The following is a 20,292-nucleotide window of genomic DNA, read 5'->3' on the forward strand; positions in this document are numbered from 1 at the left end:
GACTGCATAAATTCTAGACCAGTTGATAATCTGTGGTAGCAAAGGTTAGAATCTTCAAGATGGGTTAGATGAATATCCCCATCCTTTTAAATCTAAAGGCATCAAGAAATGAAGATCTGTTTCCTGGAATTCAGTCTTCAGTACATTCAACCAAATTTACCAACCTAATTATCCCCTCCAAGGGATGATGAAAGTTGTAGGCATTCCATATATATCACTAGGTGGAACCTGGTTATTTTCCTTAACAGATATTCTTTGACTCGGTCATTTATGTTCTTCGTTGCAAAGTTCTTTTTCTTGAATTTTTTAATGTACAAGTAACAGCACTTTAGAAAAAAGAAAGGTCTCAGTTAAATTAAGGGTAAAATGGGCAGTATACCTAACAGTTAATCTAAGATTGCAAATTAAATAAAGAAAACTTTAATATGTTAATGAGGAAACAAGTGAATATTTTACAGATATTTCACATGTTCTTGATCATGTTCTTGATCAATCTGTGATAAAGAGGCCAATTTTGCATGAAAATTATACAATAGCTTTCTATGTCTCATTTCTTTCCTGCATAATTTTCAAACATATTTTTTGCTTTATCTATATATATTTGTGTGTTTTTACTTAACAGCATCAAATGATCCCTGAAATTTCGATTATGAAGATCAGCAAATCAGTCTATGAAATAATTAGTGATAATGACAATAATTGCTAATACTGAGTGTATTTTGTGCTAACTACCATTTCAAATACTTTTAGTTATTTAGCTTTATATTAACAGGCATAATCCTCAGCAACTCTGTTACTTACACACAGGTACTATGTGTACATACTAGAGACAGAGACAAAATTCTGTATTTTTAGATGATGTCACAGTTATAGTACTAGGTATATGGTTATCTCTTAGTCTTCTCAACTGAAGGTTGATTACATGTCATTTGGTTTTGTAACCTTCCTCCTTATTGGTCCTTGGTAATTGGTAAGGGAAGAATGAGGGACTATCACTGTATGCTCACATTTTAAATGTGGGAATCTGAAGATCATTTAAATATATTTACCCACAGAATGATATGACAACTGTACGACTACGATGGGGAGATATACTTATGCCCTTGCTTAAAAAATACAAACTAAACATCACTTGGGGTGATCAAGATCTCTTGAATATCATATTTTTTCATAATCCAGGTAAATATTTATATTTTCTTTACTATTTGGAGTTGTTTTTTAAAGAACACTTATAGATCATATTGAATAAAAAAGGTTTGATTTTAACTTGTATTAATTACTGATGTTTATGTTTAAGGCAATAAAACTTGGAGGCCAGAGCAAATAGTACAATATGTATAAGGTGTTTGCCTTGAATGCGCTAGACTTGGGTTTGATCCCCAGCATCCCAAGTGGTCCTCCAAGTAATTCCTGAGTGCAGGCCCAGGAGTGACCCTTGAGCATTTCTGGGTGTGACCGCAAAAAAAGAAACAGAATGAAACTGCTTAAATATTTAATTGGAAAAGATTTTGGAAAGTAAAAAGTTATGGAAAACATTTTTTCATTAATTTAAATCTTACCTTGTTCTATATATGCTTTTAACTTTTCTAAAAGTTTATTTTGTGGAATTAGTGTTTAATTGTTTTGTCTTTCTTTACAGAGAGCCTTTTTGTTTTTCCCTGTCAGTGGAATTACCGACCAGATCATTGCATATATGGAAGCAATTGCCTAGAAGCAGAAAAAGAAGGAATCTTTATTCTTCATGGAAACAGGGGTGTTTACCATGATGATAAACAACCAGCGTTTAGAGCTATTTATGAGGCACTGAGAAATGTAAGCACTTGTTTTAGGGCGGGGTGCACGGGCTACACTCATCAGTGCTCAGAGCTTATTCCTAGCTCTGCACTCAGGGACCATTCCTGGTGGGTATGTGCCTTACCCACTGTACTGTGTCACCTTCTTTATGCCTTCCCTGCTCCTAAAATTAGCTCTCAAAGAAGCTGTGGCTTTTCTTAGTGGACTCTGGGTGCAAGGCATGTTTACTGATACCAGGATATCTTTGCTTCTGAGCTCTTGCAGTGCCAAAACTGGGAAGTGTAAACAGACACACACATGGTCACCTTGTTTACACTTCCTCATCCATTATCATTCCTAATCTTATATTTCAGAGAGTTTCATCATATAAATGGAACATTACCTCCATTCCTCTCCCTATTTAAAAGGCAAACTAGTAAAAGAATTTCAAGTTTAGAATTTCTCTTTCTCGTTTTCCTTTTTCTCCCCTGCCCCAGACCAGAGTATATTTTTAATACTGTTTAGAAGTTACTTAGATTAGTTATCCCCTCACCCACCCTTTTACTTTGTTCTTTTTTTTCTTTCGGGCCACACTCATTAATGCTCAGATGTTACTCCTGGCTCTGTGCTCAGGAATCACTCCTGACAGTGGGGGACCATATGGGATGCCAGGGATTGAACCTGGGTCAGCCATGTGCAGGGCAAATGCCCTCCTTGCTGTACTATTGCTCTGGCCCTATCTTTCATTTCTTTTAATAAGTGAATATTTATTAAAAATATCCTTGCTTTCCTTTTGTTGCTCTTGCCACTATGCTGGGTATGCATGTGACTGGTTGTCCTGCCACTCGCTCTCCAGGGTTAGCACGCACTCAGTTGCAGTACTGCTGCACATTCTGGCCAGAGTACTACTGGGCTTGCCATGGTACTCACACACTTAACTTGCTCTGGGGAGTGAGCTCATGGACTTAAGCTTGCAGCTTTAGGTGCTTTTTGAGGCTCTGCGGTATTTCTTTTGTTCTCCTTTTCAGTGTGGTTACCATTTGAAACATGTGGATCTTTTGTTTCAGTACTTTTCCCCTCTGTTTTAGGGTTCCACTTTCTCTCTACCCTTCAAACTTGAGATTTGTTTTATAGTCTAAAATTTCATTATATTTGTACTCAGTTTATGTTTTTTATGTCCATAGATCACATATAAATGGAATCGTGGTGTTTGTCTTTCTGACTTATTTCATAGTACCTGCTTATTTCACCTGTCACCTGTTCTGATAACAGTAGTATTTTCTTTACCTACTGCATTCTTTTTTTTTTCTTTTCACTGTTACTGTCATCCTATTGTTCATCAGTTCACTTGAGTGGGCACTAGTAATCTCTCCATTCCTCCCAGCCCTGAGATTTTAGCAGCTTCTTCTTACCTTCTTTCCCCAAAATTGGAGGCTCTTTCAGGATCAGAGAAATGAGACCTATTGTTACTATTTTTGGCATATTGAATACGCCACGGGGAGCTTGCCAGGCTCTGCCCATGCGGGTGAGACACTCTCAGTAGCTTGCTGGGCTCTCCGAGAGGTGTGTGTGTGTGTATGTATATATATATATATATATATATATATATATATATATATTACTCTCTATGATTTGTTGCCTACTGTCTGGACTCCATCAAATATGGTGTGGTAATTATGGAAAATGGGTAGGAAGTGTCTTATAATGTGTCATGAGGCCACGCGGTCCGGAAAGCAGCCTGGAGCGTGGCAGTGGTTGGTAGTGGGGCTGGGTCCCATGGGGCGGGGAGGGTTCTCACCTGCCCCCTCTGGGGCACCCCAAGTGAAAACAGCCTGGCGTGGAGTTCATTAATATAATAAGTATATTATATATTTTATATTTATATTTTTATTTTGTAGAAATATAATATGAACAATAAATCTTATTATATAGTATTATATATCTTATTTTTATTGATGCATGCATATTTTATATATTTATTTATATACATATAAAACCCTTATCTTCTGTAATTGCACTCGAAGATCCATGGCAGGATCCCTCTGTGATCTGCTTCACAAAAACAGGCTCCTGAGTTGGAGCACAGGCCTGGCGCGAGGAGACCCTCGGTGCTGGCGCTGCCTGCCCAGCCCACACAGCTAGGGTGGGGATTGGCAGGAGCAGCCCCCAGCAGAGTCCGGGGGACACCCCCCCCCCCCCCGTGGGGAGGCTGGAGCAGAGGAGAACAGAGTCCTCCCGAGGGTGGGAGGGTGGGGGCCAGCAGTGGCCCTGGAGATTTGTACCCCTTCATGCCATCTGCGCCCGACTGAAGTCTTCCGGGATTAAGAAAAGCCACCAGGATGAGCAGAGGCAGCCGCTGCTCCACGTGCCTCCAGCTCGGGCCCTCTGGAAGTCGCCATCGTTCCTATAGCCCACTAAGCTCCTGCTCCCCGGTGCTAGGATGGTGACAGCCATCTTCCCTGCCCATGGGGTGCTCGAACAGGCCTCCCCCAGATGCTTCCCGCACACTGCTGCTGGCTTACGTCTGCACCGTCCCAGCCCAAGTCGTGGGGTCCAGGTGCTGTGACTGTGCTTCTGTCCCTTCTCAGCACCCTGTCCGTTCTTCCTTCTGGGACTCAGGCTGCCCTGGAGAGCCTTGTCAGCCTCTCACCTGTGTTCTTGGGTGAGTCATGTCACAGCGTGCCCCTGCCGTCCCTGTCAGGGTTCTGGGGCCCGGTGACCAGCACCAGCACCGTGCTGACATGGGCCTGCCTCACCTGGAGCTGCAGCCTGGCGTGCCTGCTCATGTTTCCCTGGTGCTCTTGGGTCCCCTCTTTTTCTTCTATGTTTATTTATGTATTGCTTTTTGGGTCACACCTGACGATGCACAGTAATTACTCCTGGCTCATGCACTCAGGAATCACTCCTGGTGGTGCTGAGGGGACCGTACGGGATGCCACGGGATGCCTCATGCGAGGCCAAGGCCCTACCCGCTGTGCTATCCTCCGCCTCCACCTACTGCATTCTTAATCCACTAGTCAGCGGGCAGATTGAGTGGGTTTTTTTTTTTTTCATTTTATTGTAAATTATGTAGTAAGTAAACATAGAAGTACATATATCTCTCTGAATTGGGGTTTTTATGTCTAGGAATGTATACCTGTATGTGGAATAACTGAGTCATAGGGAGGTTTTTTTTATTAGTGAATTGCTGTAAGGTACAGTTACAGGCTTATAAACTTTTGTGCTTGTGTTCCAGTCATACAGTGGTGGAGCACCCATCCCTCCACCAGTGCCCATTTTCCACCACCAGTGATCCCAGCATCCCTCCCTCCACCACCCTGTCCCCTCCACCCCACCCTGTCCCCTTCACCCCACCCCACCTCTGTGGCAGGGCATTCCCTTTGCTCTCTCTCTTTGGGTGTTGTGGTTTGCAATAGAGGTATTAAGTGGCCATCATGTTTGGTCAATGGTCTACTTTTGGCCCGCATCTCCCATCTCATAGGGAACTTTTATTTTCAATATTTTGAAGAATCTTCATAATTGTTTCCGTAACGGCTATGCCAGTTTACATGCCCATCGATAAGGGTTCCCTTCTCTAACACTTGTTTCTTGAATGTCATTCTCATATTTGATTTGATTTTGATTTTGATTTGTGTCTCCCTGATAACAAAAGATGGTGAGTATATTTTTACGTGTTCTAATCCTTTCTCTCTTGCCTCATTTGTTCTTTGTTTGGATCCATATTTCTTTCACTTTGCAGAAGCTTAAATTTAGTATATAGTCCTGGTGGTCTTGTTTTTGTTCTCTGTTCTGTTCTAAGTCCCCAGGAAGTGGACTCAGTGTTGGTAAGCATATTTACTGCCTATATCTTCTTTTCATCCTCTTATTTTAGGTCTTACATCCAAGTTTGAATTAATTTTTCTGTGTTGTGTTATATAATTGGCTAGTTTCTATTTTTTTTTGCATCTGTTCATTTTTTCCCAATATTATTTACTAATTTTTTTTCCATTGTGATATTTTCATTCCTTTGTCCTAGATTAATTGTTTGTTGTAGTTTTTTTTGTTCTGGGTTCTCAATTCTGTTTCATGGATCTGTTTTTATCTTAGTACTTTGGTGTTTTAGTATCATGTTGTAGTTTGAAGTCAAGGAGCACAAAACCCCGGTTGTTTTCCTCATGAATAACTTTGGTATTTGATTTCTTTAAATTCCAAATAAATTTTATGATTTTCTCCTTTTTTTCTGTGAAGAAGTGCTATTAGGAGTTTGACTAGGATTACAGTGAGTCTGTATATTACTGTAGGTTAGTATAGTCATTTTAGGATCGTGAATTTTCCAATCTCTGAGCACAATATTTCCATCACCTTCTGTTGTTTGTGGCAATGCTTGAGAGTGTTCACTGCTCACTCCTGGCTCTCTGCTCAGGAGTTACTCCTGGCAATGCTCAGGGATCGAACTGGGGGGTGGTGCGTGCAAAGCAAATACCTTAATCCGTCCACTGTCACTTTGTATCTTCTAATTTATTTCAGCCATGTCATACTTTTCTCTGTCTACTTGTGATTAAATTTACCTCAGGATATTTCATTATACTATAAATGGGATGGTTTTTCTGATTTCTCTTTTGGCTAAATATTATTTGCTTATACAAATGCAATATGTTAATTTAGTGCCTGGCATTTTCTTATTTTTACTTGGAGTCTTTAGTATTTTTTTTTCTAGGTATATTGTCATGTCATTAGCAAATAAAGACAGTATTACCTTTTTGGATTTTTTTTTATATCTTTCCATTGTCTAATTACTATTTGGGGTTTTTAGTACTGTTTTGAACAGTAATTAATGTGTGCAGGCATTCTCGTCTTGTTTCTGATCTTAGGAAAAAGGCTTTTCAGGTTTTCACTATTGAGCATGGTGTTGAATACTGGTTTCTCTCTCTTTTTTTAAAAAATTTTATTGAATCACTGTGACATAGTTACAAGCTTTCATGTTTGGGTTACAATTACACAATGATCAAACACCCATCCCTCCACCAGTGCACATTTCCCACCACCAATATCCTGGATATCCATCATTCTGATTATGATATGTCTTCGAGTCTTTTTTATTAGGGTTTCTTTTAGCTGGTACCCTTTGGGCTTCTTGGATCTGGATCTGAATTCCTGCATTCTCCAGCTCTGGGAACTTCTCAGCAATGATATATTTATTTGTTTGTTTGTTTGTTTATTTATTTATTTATTTATTTTGGGTCACACCCGGAGATACACAGGGCACTCAGGAATTATTCTTGGGATTATATGGCATGCTGGGAATCGAACCTGGATTGGCTGCGTGCAAGGCAAGTGCCCTACTGGCTGAGCTATCACTGCAGCCTCACAGCAGTAATATCTTTAACTGTTGCTTTTTTATTTGGTTTGCCTCCCTGTCCTTCTGGTACTCTGATAATTCTTAAGTTATTTCTCTTGAGTTCATCCTCTAGGTCTCTGACTCATCCTAGAGCTATTTTGAGATCTTTTCCCATTGTATGTTGTTCCCTGTAAGCTTTCCGTAGCTCATCTTTATAACTGGTTCTGTCTTAGGCTGTAGTCATTCTCCTATTGAGGGCACCCACTCCTATTGAGGGCACCCACTGAGTGTTTCATCTACTGAATCCTTTATTAGTGACACTTCTGTTTGTAGTTTTCTTATTTCTGCTTTCATTTCTTCCTGTATTTTCTTGGCTGTCCGTTCCACTGTTTCTTTTATGTCCTCCTTTAATTTACTGGTTGTATACTCTACTGTTTCTTTGAGTTCATTCAAAATCCTCAGCATTTCATCTCTAAATTCTTTATTGGAGAGATCGTATTTGTGGGTAAGCCCTGTTGAGGGTTGTGGACTCTTTTCTTCATCCTCTCCTTGTAGCGTGGATTTGAGCTATTTCTTCCTGTTGTGGTTTTATGGAGATGGGACCTTCCAGTTCACTGGGTTTTCCCTCTTATTGTCAGAAAGGATTCTGGATGAGCTTAGTCGATGGTGATCACCTTTTTCCCCTTCTAGAATACATCCTTTCTCTCAGGTGTTTCTCTGTGATGTATGTGTGGCCTCTAGTGAAGGTTCAGAGGATGTGTTCTTTTTAATTGGGCTTGTACAGCTTCTTGTGTTCATTGGTATTTTGGTAAAGTTGGAATAGACTTGTGTTCACCGGTATTTTGCTGCAATTGAAATAGGCTAGTGGCTTATTGGCCTATTGTGTTTGAGACAGCCAGGGAGTTCTCCACAGAGTTAGGTACTGGGGATTGAGATCTGAGTCCAGAGTGTTGGGAGAGGGGAAAATGGGGGAAATGACTGCGGCCTCACCCTCTTCTGCGGAGGCCACGCCCACTACTGCATATGCTATGCCCCCTGCTGGCCCCCCGGATGCTGGGACCAGTTGGGTCCAGTAGCCAGGCTGGGCGCATTTGTGGGGGCTTGGGGCACTTGGTCAGGGAAGTTGGCACACCTGGGAGAGGAAGGTGGAGGCGCTGGAAGGAGGTGGCTAGGGGCAGGATGCACAGCCCGTGGGATGCTGGGATGAGTTTTGGCCATTTTCTGGCCATATTTAATGTTTAAAGTTTTATTTCAAGTCTTTAACTTTTTTTTATATATATTTTATAAATTTATGGAGACATTATATATTACAATTATCAGTCATTTAAAGTGTGTGTTTTAGCATTCTTGCAGGGGTACCACAAAAGACTTGAGTAGATTTGCTGTCTGTTATATAAGATATGCCTTATTGTTTCTTCTTTGGGGGGGGGGGAGTGATGTTGGTCATGAGAGGGCTCTGTCATACCTGGTGGTGCTCAGGGATTGTTCCTGGCTCTGTGCTTGGGTTCTCTCTTGAGAGTCCTCTGTGTTCATCAATGTCAGGGTCCTGGCCATTAGACCCCGGCAAACTGGAGTATGATCCCCCAGCCACCGGACTTACTCCCTATAGGAGAGGGAGTGGGAAGGAATAAGCCTCTGCCCTGCCCCCCTGCGCACCGCGGCCACCCTACCGCCGCCATCGAGAAAGAACCACGCAAAGAGGGGAGAGTTGGAGGTCAAGTAACTCTCATTTTATTGAGCTCACATACCAATATTTAAAGAAGAAATTTTAGGGAGGAGTGGGTGGGATGGACACCTGGTTATCAGCTCTGAAGAAAACATTTTGCTAGGCCCTTTACAGATGTTAATTGATGATCTATGTTCCCTCCTCCCAAGGCCCGGTATGCTTAGCTCAGACAAGCGGTGACTTTCAAGTTTTATCCCACTATCTCCTCGACCAGGGAGCCCTTCTGGGCGGAGTGCTGGCACAGGGCCTTGGGGCCCTGTTTGAAGAGAGCCTGTTTCTGTCTCTAAGGGCAGGGGATTTGGCCAGGGTCTCAGACTGGCTGCTGAGACCCCAACACATCAGACCATTTAAATACCATGCCTGGTGTCAAACCAGGGTTGGCTGTAAGTAAAGCAAGCACCTCAAGCCAGGTGCTATATCTTCCTCCCCCTGATTATGCTTAATCTTAAATGGTCATGAAGATGAAAGTAAATGAGGAGTGCTTTTTTGCTTAAATGTTGGGGTCAGATGAAGAGCTATGGCTTCTCTTCACTAGATTCTCATTTGCTAATGACTGAAAACCTTTGATTATAGCTTCATAACTCACATAGGAATGAGAATATAATTCTCATAATTCAATAGGAATAAGAATTAAAATGACAGAGACTGCCAAAACTATGGAAGAGTTGTAATAGTTTTGTATAGAAGGGTCACAAAGATGTCACTGAATTGGAAGTGGACCTTGAAGAATAAGTAAGAATGTCTAGATTAATAGGTATTTCTCTGGGTAAAAAAATGCCTGGGGTAGGGTTGGGGGTGAGGCTTAAGAGTTCCTAGATATTGGGCTCTAGCTAGACTGGAGTGATGGCTGGTGGTGGGGGAAGGATTTGGGCAGGCCTGCATGTTGCAGATGGCACGCTGTGTTATAGTGATGGGTATGAATAGAAATTAGAATTTTCTCTTGGAATCACTGTTTCTCAGTGGTGCTAACAGCACTGTATACTGTATTATTTACTATATTTCTTGCTTTCTAAACCTGGCAGATTCTGAATAATTGTAATATTTTGTAAGTAAAGCTTTATCATTTACAAAATATGAAATTTAGAGTTGATATACATTTTCATGTAGCAGACCTTGTATGCCTGTGAAAACTAATATTTCATTTAAAATTTTTCCATGAATGTCACAAAGTGATAAAATTGAATAAAGGTACTTTTGGCATTCTGTAACTTTGCAGGGTAGGAAAAAAATGCACTCATAAAAATGTAGTTTGTTTCCTTTCAGCATTTAAAAATTCGTTATTAAATTAAATCTGCCTAGTTTTATCTCACATTTTGTTTGGTTTATATATTCTTTTTAATATATTCCTTTCAGTAATTTTTAAGCTTATATCTAATGCTTGATTTTTAAAAAAATCTCATTTTAAAAATAATTTTAAATACCAAGTGATTTTTGTGTGTTAACTGTAGTTTATATCCGTTTTTCAATTTAATGAAGTTAATTAGTCTTTTATAGTATCACTGGTGTTTTTAATTCAGTAAGAAATACAAACTATAAAAATTGCATCCCTACAAAGATATTTGTGCAAGTTTCAAACAGAATTTTTTCATAGCCAGTTGGAAAATATGAATTTAAAATATAAGTGTCTGGCTATGTCTGTCAGCAAATCAGTTTTTATAGTCTATAAATATTTGATAATCTTAGTTGAGTGAATAGAAACTAATACAAAATCACAAGTTCAAAATTTTATTGCTCTATCAGGTGTGGAGTATTTCATTCTCAATATGTTTCTTGGTGTTTTTGTATATTTCACACCTTGTATTTGCATAATTATCTCCTCATGGTTCTCTGAAATGCTTCCTTCTTACATTACTTGTTTGGTATGTAGTTGGATTCAGCCCCTGTTGGCTTGAACTGCCATTCAGCTATATTTTTAAAAACTGATTCTTTTCTCTAGAAGTGACTCAAATGATCTAATTGTGATTGCTACAGCTTTTTAAACTACAGCCTTATATATAAAAAGTGGCATTTTTAAAAAGTGTGCGTAATGAGTACTGTGCTGGTGAAGAGTTAGTACTGTCAGGAAAGGTCAGAGGAGCTAAACCTTGTACTGCGCTCTCTGCAGAGAGCCACCAGAAGGTGCAGCCTGCAGTGTGGGAGAAGACCTGTGGTTAGGTGATGGTGCACAAGTTCTTCGGTGCACACTCCACAGACATTGCATATTATATGAATCGCGGGATGCATTGACTTCAGGCTTTTATGTAAGTGACAGTTTGGGTGGTTTATTGTCATATTCCTTCTTAATGCTCTTGTTTGACGGGGTGATTAAAAGAGCTCCAGGGACTCAAAAGATAATCCAGATAGTATGGTGCTTGCCTTGCATGTGGCTGACGAAGATTTGATCCCTTTGGATAAATTACTTGAAAATGAACTGATCTCAAATATTTTCACAGGGCGGTTGGTCCATACCCTGCAGTGCTCAGGAATCTCTCCTAGGGGGCTTCAGAGATCATATGGAATGCTGAGAATGGAATTTGGGTCAGTTGTGTGCAAGCAAGCATCTTAACTGCTTTTCCCCCTATGCTTGAGAGCAAACTCAGAGCCTAGTTTTTTTGAAATACATGCCCTGCCCTTAGCTGTATTACCTGCATTAGAAATCTAACCCATTGCCAACTTTCCATTTTATTGTTAACGGTCGGTATGTCAAGAACACAATTTGTCTTGTCAATCTCTCAGTACTTGCCCAACTTTGAATAGCATCATTTTGTTCAACCTTGTTTAACTTGGCATTGATGACAAAAAGAAATACAAGATGATAATTGAGAATCTCCTTTCACTAATTGGTTTTCATTTTGCTTAGAGTCAAACTTTCCAAGAATCCAGCAACATCAATACATTAATCTTACATTTTTTTGTACATCTTGAAGTGCAGTATATTACTCTGAAGGTCAGTTTTGATAAAGACTATCTTCAACTTGGCTCCCATTTTTAACTGGGGCAAATACTGTATTATTCAGATATACTTGTATATCTGAAAAGCACATCATTTTTCAGTTTTCAACTTTTTGACAGGATATATGTAGTAGTACAGTTTCGTTTGCTTTTTCTGGATGAATAGCGATGAGTGCTGGTTGAGTTCTTAAACTCTCAGAGCTAGGCAGCTGGGCCAGAATTTTGGTTTATATCTTTAGTAGCTTTGTAAGAACAACTAAATGATTTCACCTTATCTTTGTTGTTTCTTTGTAAATGAGGATATAACATACATAATATGAAATATAATATCTTTCATAAAGTCACTTTTAGCAAGCTCACAATGCTTGGATGTGAGACTCTTCCCTTGGTACCTGCCTGCTTGGCATGAAGTAGATTCTCTTTTCAAATACTTGCTCTGACTTGGACTGACTTGGACCTCTATAGTCTCTTCTTTGCAAAGCTTCCTCTCCTTAATTTCCCCTAAACATCTTCTACGACTTTCTCTTTATGAGATCATAGTTCTGTTTAATTTGCTTAAAGTAATTGCTGAGGAGCTGGGGAGATAGTGGAGAGAATGGTTCAGGTGCCTGCTTGTACAAAGCTTCTCTGATTCTCTCCCCTAACCTACAGACTGTTCCCTGAGCTTCCAGTGGAGTGATCCTTGAGCACAAAGCCAGCAGTAATCCCTGAGCACCACCAAGTGTGGCCCCCAAACTGAAATAAATATTAAAATTATTATTATTTTTTAACTTTTTGTGAATCACCGTGAGGGTATAGTTACAGATTTACACATTTTCGTGCTTGTGTTTCCGTCATACAAGGTTTGAGAACCTATCCCTCCACCAGTGCCCATTCTCCATCACGGATGAACCCAGTATCCCTCTCATCCCCCCAATCCCATCCCCCCCACCCCACCCCGCCTCTGTGGCAGGGCATTTCCTTTTGTTCTCTCTCTACTAAAATTATTTTTTTAGTGTTATTTGGTGAATAGGTACTTCTACTTTGTATGAAACTTTAAGTGGAGATTGTCAGCATAGATTGAAAAAGTTGTTTGGAGTTAATTTATCTGTTTAAATTTCACTGTTTTTATTTTCTTTCTCTAGTGTTCTTTTGAAGATGACAACATCAATTCCTTATTAAAGCCTTTAGAATTGGAACTACAAAAGACAGTACATACATACTGTGGGAAAATTTACAAAATATTCCTCAAGCAGCTTACAAAAAGTGTAAAAGAACATTACAGACCACCAAAGGGAAGGTGATTCATGGTGACCAGTAATCAAGTGAATTAAAACAACAAAGTATCAGAATTTGTTTGAATCAACAGTCTTTGATGAAGTGTTTAGGAAGAAAATTTTCACCTTCAGAATATTTTTTTCCCTAAACTTTAAATGAGTAATGTTCATATAATGAGGATTGTTTGCTTTTAACTCCCAACAAAGACATTTTTACTCCTGATATTTTTTGTTACTTGCTACCTTTCCATCATTGAAAATGTTACCAAATGGTTGTAGCTTACAGACTTTGGTTGATGCTCAGTCTCAAACGTGTAAGCACAGTGGGGGTATACAGATGGCAAAGATGTACCTCATATACAATGAAAACACTCAAGCTGTGAGTCTAGCAATAATTTTATGTCAGCACTAATCTCACTTTAAATATGTGAGAAAAAGTTGTTTACAGGAGCAGAAAAGGTTCTGTTTCTAAACAAAATGTGATGTAACTGTTATACATTGACAATCTGTATGTGCCTATATACATTTCATCTCTGTTATAAATTTTTTGGTGACAATCATGTTTAAGATTATTTTTAGGTAATAAATAAGCTGCATGTTTGAAGTTGAACTATAAGAGAAAGGGAAAACTAAAAATTTTGGAGTAAATTTTTTAGGTCATTTAAAAAATGGAGTAGCTATTTTGGGATTTTTTAAATTTAAATGAAAAACTTTAGCTTTACTGGGCATTCTGGAAGCAAAAAAATAGTGCTGATCACAAAGTTAAAACCTAACCTACATAAAGTCATAGTATCCGTGATAGCCAAAATTTTGATGGGACAAAAATGCATAAGCTCTATACTTCTATAAACACTTACTTTGGTTACAGGGGAGCAGGAAAACAATCCATTTAAGTCCTTATTCTTCTACCTCAAAATGGCTTTGCAACATATTTTTGAAGAAGTAAATACTTCCTAAGGAGCCTTGCCTTACTATGTGAAAGTTGGACAGTGTTCATGAATGATTTAGATGAAGAAGATTGTTACATCTGATTGTAGACAGTTAATTATTAAGATGTATCAATTTAGCATCACTTTATACATGTAAAAAAAGTTGATGATAAGAAAAATATGCTTTTAGTATCCTGATCACTAATAGACTAGTATTTTGAGCGTGTGACACAGAACATTTAATCATACTTTTTGTTCTCAAAAATGTTTTTTCTATTTTTGATAATTTAATACCAAATTTTGATATTTTGATATTTAATTTTAATAGTTTAATACTAGATGGAAAAGATATAGCCATGAAGAAAAATATTTCACATGAAAATTGACTTTAAAAACATGCAATGTCCTCTAGAGAATAGGTAGAAAGAGATGATATTATAGATGTATCTTTTGCAGTTCAATCAAGACACATAGAAAGTCACATTACAAATTGCTCTCCAGAACCCAGCACCCTTAGATGACCTTAAAGACCATTCTGTACTTCCTTGACAAAATACCCTGGCAATTTTGTGAAATTTTGCCCTGGAAAATTTGTGTTCCCTGGAAAATTTATGTTGGAATTAAGTTTGCTCAGTGGAAACTGAGAAGCCTCGAAATTTGTAGTTTGGAGGGTTTATCTTAGAGATAATTCCTAATGTTTCTTTAAATGAGACCATTGCTTGCCAATAATAAGGGAATTATTGTACTCCCTTACAATAATAAGACCTATTATTGTAAGGGAACTTCGTGAGAATAGATTGAATCCATCGGAGACTCAAAACATACTGTTTCTAGCAAAATTGGTGAAAAGATCTAGAAATTACACAAAAATTGATGAAATCGTACAATGGTGTTTGTAGTCTAGATTATTTGTTAACATTGTATCTTATTCAATCATTTTTCCCTTTTCTACCTGGATTATCTTAAAGTCATTCAGACATTATATAATTTCATTGCTATGAACATTTTTATCACGATAATTACTTAACTTAATATCCAGACCTTAAGCAAATTATCCTGATATCTTCACTGTCAGAATCAGGGTACAAAATAAATCATCTGAATTTCTAAAAGTATTCAGTGATTTTGATGTCCTCTAGTTTGGAAACTACTGGAAATTATTTTGCCAACGAAGCTTGAATTAGGATATCGCGATCTTTGGGAAAGTTGTTAAAATAGTTTTTTAACTGCTTCAATAATGGAGTTGTTAACAAGCTGTGAAATTTATATTATTATAAATTCTCTAGATTTAATCTCCTTACAAAGAATATAAACTTTATGTGTTCTAAAATAATTTGTATTGGGGCTAGAGCGATAGTACAGCAGGTGGGGCGTTTGCCTTGCACATGGCCGACCCAGGTTCCATCCCCGGCATCTCATACGGTCTCCCAGCACCACCAGGAGTAGTTCCTGAGTGCAGAGCCAGGAGTAATCCTTGAGTATGGCTGGGTGTGACCCAAAAAGCAAAATTCTAAAAAAATAATAAAGTAATTAGTACTGTGAAGTCATGTTTAATCTAAAAAATGTATATTGTGATTAGATCTTGAGTAAATGCATAGCTGTTATTCCCTATGAAGAGTAGTTCCTGATGTATAAGATAACCAAGTTATCTAAATACTTTAGAGCTCTCTCAATCTTGCTTCCAATCAGGTATAACACGTTATTATTGTTTTTGTGAATAAAAGAATCAGGTTAAACTAGATCAGCATTCTTCAAACGCTGGGCCATAGGTGAAAATGGCCAAAAACCACTGGTCTGCTCTCTAGGTTGCAACCGCCAGTTCGTGGACAGGTAAGCAAGCAGGTGCAGGTTTGCAGGCTTAAGAGGATTGAAGAAGGCTGAGCTAGATAATTTTCTTATTTAGAGACAGACGATATCATTTAGTCTTCTCTTGTGCCTTAGATTTATAAAAATCAGCAGGCTTTTCCGACCTCACAAGAAGATGAGACTCAGAGGAGAGTCATGAGTTTGAAAGCACTGTATGCAGCTTATGCCATGGTTATGCCATACCAACGTTAGTGTTGAAGTTCTGTTTTGCCTTTTTCTTGTACATTCAGTTCCCTTCAGCCGAATGTTTTCTCACATGTTTTAGTACCTCCAATATGAAGGAAGAGGTGCTTTTTTTTCTTGAATGGAGTGGTACCCTAGAAATTGAACCTAGGGCATCTTTCTTGTAAAGTATATACTTTGCCTCTGAGTTACACATCTCTGGCCAGTAGGAAAGAGTTTTTATGGAAGTAAAAGCAGAGAAGAAGGATATGAATGAATGATATAAAGGGAAGGAAAAGAGAGGAAGTGAGAAAAGTGAAGGGTGAGAAAGGAAAGAGTGAGAATGGTAAAAGATAGGAAAAGAAAAGATGGAATGAGTGAAAAAATCAAGAAGTGCAGATGAAAAGAAATGGTGTGGAAATAGTCATTTTTGGATTGTCGCCCTCCCCTCTGTGCCTGTGTGTGCTGACCTTTCTCTCAGGTGAGTCTGTGAGGGTCTTCAGATATAAGGAAAGGTTTTTGCTTTCATGGAAAGGAGAACAATTTTTATTTGTTGATACTAGAATAGTTTCTTAGTCTAGTTACCGATCATTTAGTGAAGATCATTTAAAAAAACTGGATCCCAGTTATAAGCTAAGAACTGAGGAAGTACCAGGACAGGTATCTTCCATCTTAACATTATCCTTTTAATTTCTTCAGGTTTTGACTAAGTAAGACTTACCACATAGGTTCACAGGACAAATTGTGGAGGGTGGGGTTATTTTCATATTACCTTTAAGGTGACCCTGGGACATACCACAGTAGGCAATTTTCCTAGGTGCCTGCTGGGATACCAGGCTTAGGGACCCTCCACTCCCTTAAATTGACAGCTTACAAATGGACTTACCCCCCACTGATTTCTCAGTAGGCATACTTTCAGTTGAACTATTATGAATTATTATTGTGAATTGTTAAGAGAACAGAAGACAACAAAAGCATGTTAAAGGAAAAATGCTTCAAAGATTGAATTTACTGTCTTCTGTTTTCAAAGTTCATATTGTAAGAAATAGCTATCTTAGGTAGAAATTGGAACTGTACTGAGGTGTTTTTCGAGACTACTAACCACTTTTTAAAATACCTTTTTTTAATTCCTTAGAGAAGAGATATAGGAAGGAAGTATACCAAATATAGGGCCATATTAATCCATTTCTTAAATGTAGTTTGGTATCTTAAATAACTTCCTTATGTTTTAATATTTAATACAGCTAGATAGAATAATGATTAGTACTAAACAGGCATCCATTTATACATTGCCAAAACAGCCATGCTTTTCCTTTTGCCTATGACATCTGGCAAAACTGAGTTCTGATGTTTCATTTCCCACCCCCCATGCCCCATGTCATTGAGAATCAAACCCAGTACCTTAAAGTGTATGTCTGCTACACTGAACTGTGTTTGGTTCCTTAATAGCTGTTGTGTCTCGTATAAACTTAAGTCTAAGTGATTGCATAAGACATATTGAGAAGAACATGTATAACATATTGGACTTGGAAATTCAAAAGTATTGTAAAATTAGACATATTTAAATGAAATAGATTTTTTACTTCAGCTCTACAAATATTCAATTGGATTCCTTATAGTTTTCTAGAAATTATCAAGCAAAAGTGAACCACTTACAGATTTTAAAAATCAGGTCTAATGCTGTAAATACTAATAGGATCCGTGGCCAGACAATTTAATAATCGTATTTACAAACTAAATATATAAGCTAATCTATTTACATATTGATTAGTTTATATATGTAGTCTGAATTTATGAACATATATACACTTAATAACATAATCAAGTTTTGCAAAATTTGTAGTGAATGCAGCAATGTATATTTTATTTTAGAAGTATGGGGGACAGAGAGAGCACAGCAGGGAGGAAGTTTGCTTTGTACACAGCAGATCATTGGCACTCAGTATTGTCCCCCAAGCACTGACAGGAGTGATCCCTGAGCACCACCAGGTGAGGCCCTAAAAAAACCCTAAAAAGTAGACTTTTGCTATAATAGGAAATAGCTATTTTTAACTTTTGCATAAAATCAAATGGGCCTATTGCTTCTGATGTCTGGTGTCATAGATCTTTGAAGGAAATGATGGTTTTTCTGTTACTGAAGTCAGAAGCTGGAAAAACTTGGAGTAACTTTAGTTTTTCAAATGGATTTTGCATAGAAATGGTTTAGAAGTTGTAGAAAGAAAGTACCTTGGTTTACTTTAATATGTAGAAATTACTGCCCTTAGATTGACTTTTTAACCTTGAAATATGAGTTTTAGGGTAATTTGGGTATCTGAGTATTTTTTCTATTTTGAATTTATTATTTTTTACATTTACTAAAGTGGATATATGATTATAGACTCCGATGTTAACAGAATAATATGAAAACTTGTTTGATTCTGTTTTGAGAAGTTAAACTTTTTCTCTAGAAAATGTTATGTTGCTAAATAAATACCTGCCCAATAAATGTTTATTTCTTCAAATGATGTGTCTGAATTCTAATTATCAAAAACAATTTTGGGATATTTAAAATTCCAAAATATCCTAAAAATAGGATACTTTGTACCTAATTATCAAAGGTCACTTCCTAACTTGTATCTGAAGCAGCGGGCAGTTCCTGGGCAGGCTGACTCAAGAGCCAGCGTCTTGAGGAGTGATTGTATTTGCTGTCCTGGCACCACTGTTCTCACCTAGTAAGCTTGGTTTCTTTTCATGGCTCCTTATGATTCAATATTCTAGGTTGTAATTGGTAATTGAGGAGCAGAAAAACATTTCTTACAGAGAAAATGTTTCATCTGCCTCTTTTCACTTGTCCCCTCCCCATTATTTTTCTAATTTCATCCAACCGTACTCCTGACTAGAAGATTATGCACTGTTTTTTTTTTCTTTCTCCAGAGATCTTTCATATACTCACCTCTATCAAGATTGTTTATCGTTCTCAGTGGAGTCTAGTAAATGAAAGAATTTTTGGAACCTTAGTTGAGAAAGCCCTATCTTATCCTTTTAAGAATGGTCTATTTAAGGCTCCTGAACGGCCATGATCCCGGAGGCACACAAACCAATTTTGTAACCCATCAGCTTCTTGCAGAAATGCCTCTAGACTGTGAACTAAGCTATGACCCTGTGCCGCCCCAGCAGGGAAAAGGTTTCTGTCCTTTTGGCGGCAGCAGCGTGGCGACCGCCATCTTTTAGAGCCATTGGATGGAGATAGCGAGCTTGCAGAGATGGGGGCGCACAGGAAATCTCGGGATGGGGGGGCGGTACAGGCGCTGCTCTCCGCCCAGCCGAAATCCTGAGCAGCCACCAATGAATGGCTCCTCCACTCCTGAACGGCCATAATCCCAGAAGCACACAAACCAATTTTGTAACCCAGTGGCTTCTGGAAGAAATTTCTCTAGACTTTCACTAAAATGCCAGAAATCCAAAACTGTGTGGCTGCATTGTGGCTGCACGATCTCATATGCTCTTCAATATCAGCAGTAGATAGCAAATTATCAAATGATGTCTTTTCGGCATGTCTGATTGTTTAGGGAAAATTACAAATAATAGTGAGTTTTCCATTGAAAGATTGAATATAATCAAAGTAAAGAGAGTAAAGTGGAAATCATCAGCCACACAGGCAGGGTGCGGGGTGGGATGGGGGTATACTGGAGTTCTTGGTGGTGGAACATGTGCACTGACCAAGGGATGGGTGTTTGATCGTTGTATGACTGAGACTTAAACCTGAAAACTTTGTAACTGTTCTCATGGTGATTCAATAATACATTTTTTTAAAAGAAGGTTGATAATTAGAACAGAACACAGTGGCAGGGTGGGGTGGGGTGGGGTGGGGAGAGATGGGATTGGGGAGGGTAGGAGGGATGCTGGGTTTACTGGTGGTGGAGAATGGGCACTGGTGAAGGGATGGGTTCTTGAACTTTGAATGAGGGAAACACGAGCACAAAAATGTATAAATCTATGTAACTGTACCCTCACGGTGATTCACTAAAAATAAATTAAAAAAAAAAAGGTTGAGGGCCAGAAGTCTTAACACGTTTTGGGTATGCTTCATGTCAGGAGGCCCAGGTTCAACCTCTGGGACTACATGTCCCGAGAGCACTGGCAGCAGAGACCACCAAGCACTGAGCTGTGAGTAGCTTCTGAGCCCATTCGGAGTATCCCAGAAACCACTACTAATAATAACATTGAAATGTGTCACTTTATAAAGCCTGTAAACCTGTAAAAATAAATAATCCATAATAACTAGATATTTTGAAGTAGAAATTTATAAAAATAATAATAGTTGCCCCTAAAAAATGGTCTATTTAAAAAATA

At 38.4% G+C, this 20,292-nt stretch overlaps 1 protein-coding gene across 3 annotated transcripts in view; it reads left to right on the forward strand.

Annotated features, from left to right (window-relative positions):
- Window positions 1-18,455, forward strand: part of GXYLT1 (glucoside xylosyltransferase 1) — a 49,030-nt gene extending 30,575 nt beyond the window's left edge. For all 3 annotated transcript variants that reach the window (XM_055142708.1, XM_055142709.1, XM_055142710.1), the window contains 3 exons: window positions 1,056-1,179; window positions 1,640-1,812; window positions 12,872-18,455. In XM_055142708.1, the coding sequence (XP_054998683.1) occupies window positions 1,056-1,179; window positions 1,640-1,812; window positions 12,872-13,030 (456 nt within the window). In that variant the 3' untranslated portion in view covers window positions 13,031-18,455. The remainder of the gene's footprint in view (window positions 1-1,055; window positions 1,180-1,639; window positions 1,813-12,871) is intronic.
- The last annotated feature ends 1,837 nt before the right edge of the window (window positions 18,456-20,292 follow it).

The sequence above is a fragment of the Sorex araneus genome, chromosome 6, assembly GCF_027595985.1.
Source record: "Sorex araneus isolate mSorAra2 chromosome 6, mSorAra2.pri, whole genome shotgun sequence".
Taxonomy (NCBI): Eukaryota; Metazoa; Chordata; class Mammalia; order Eulipotyphla; family Soricidae; genus Sorex; species Sorex araneus.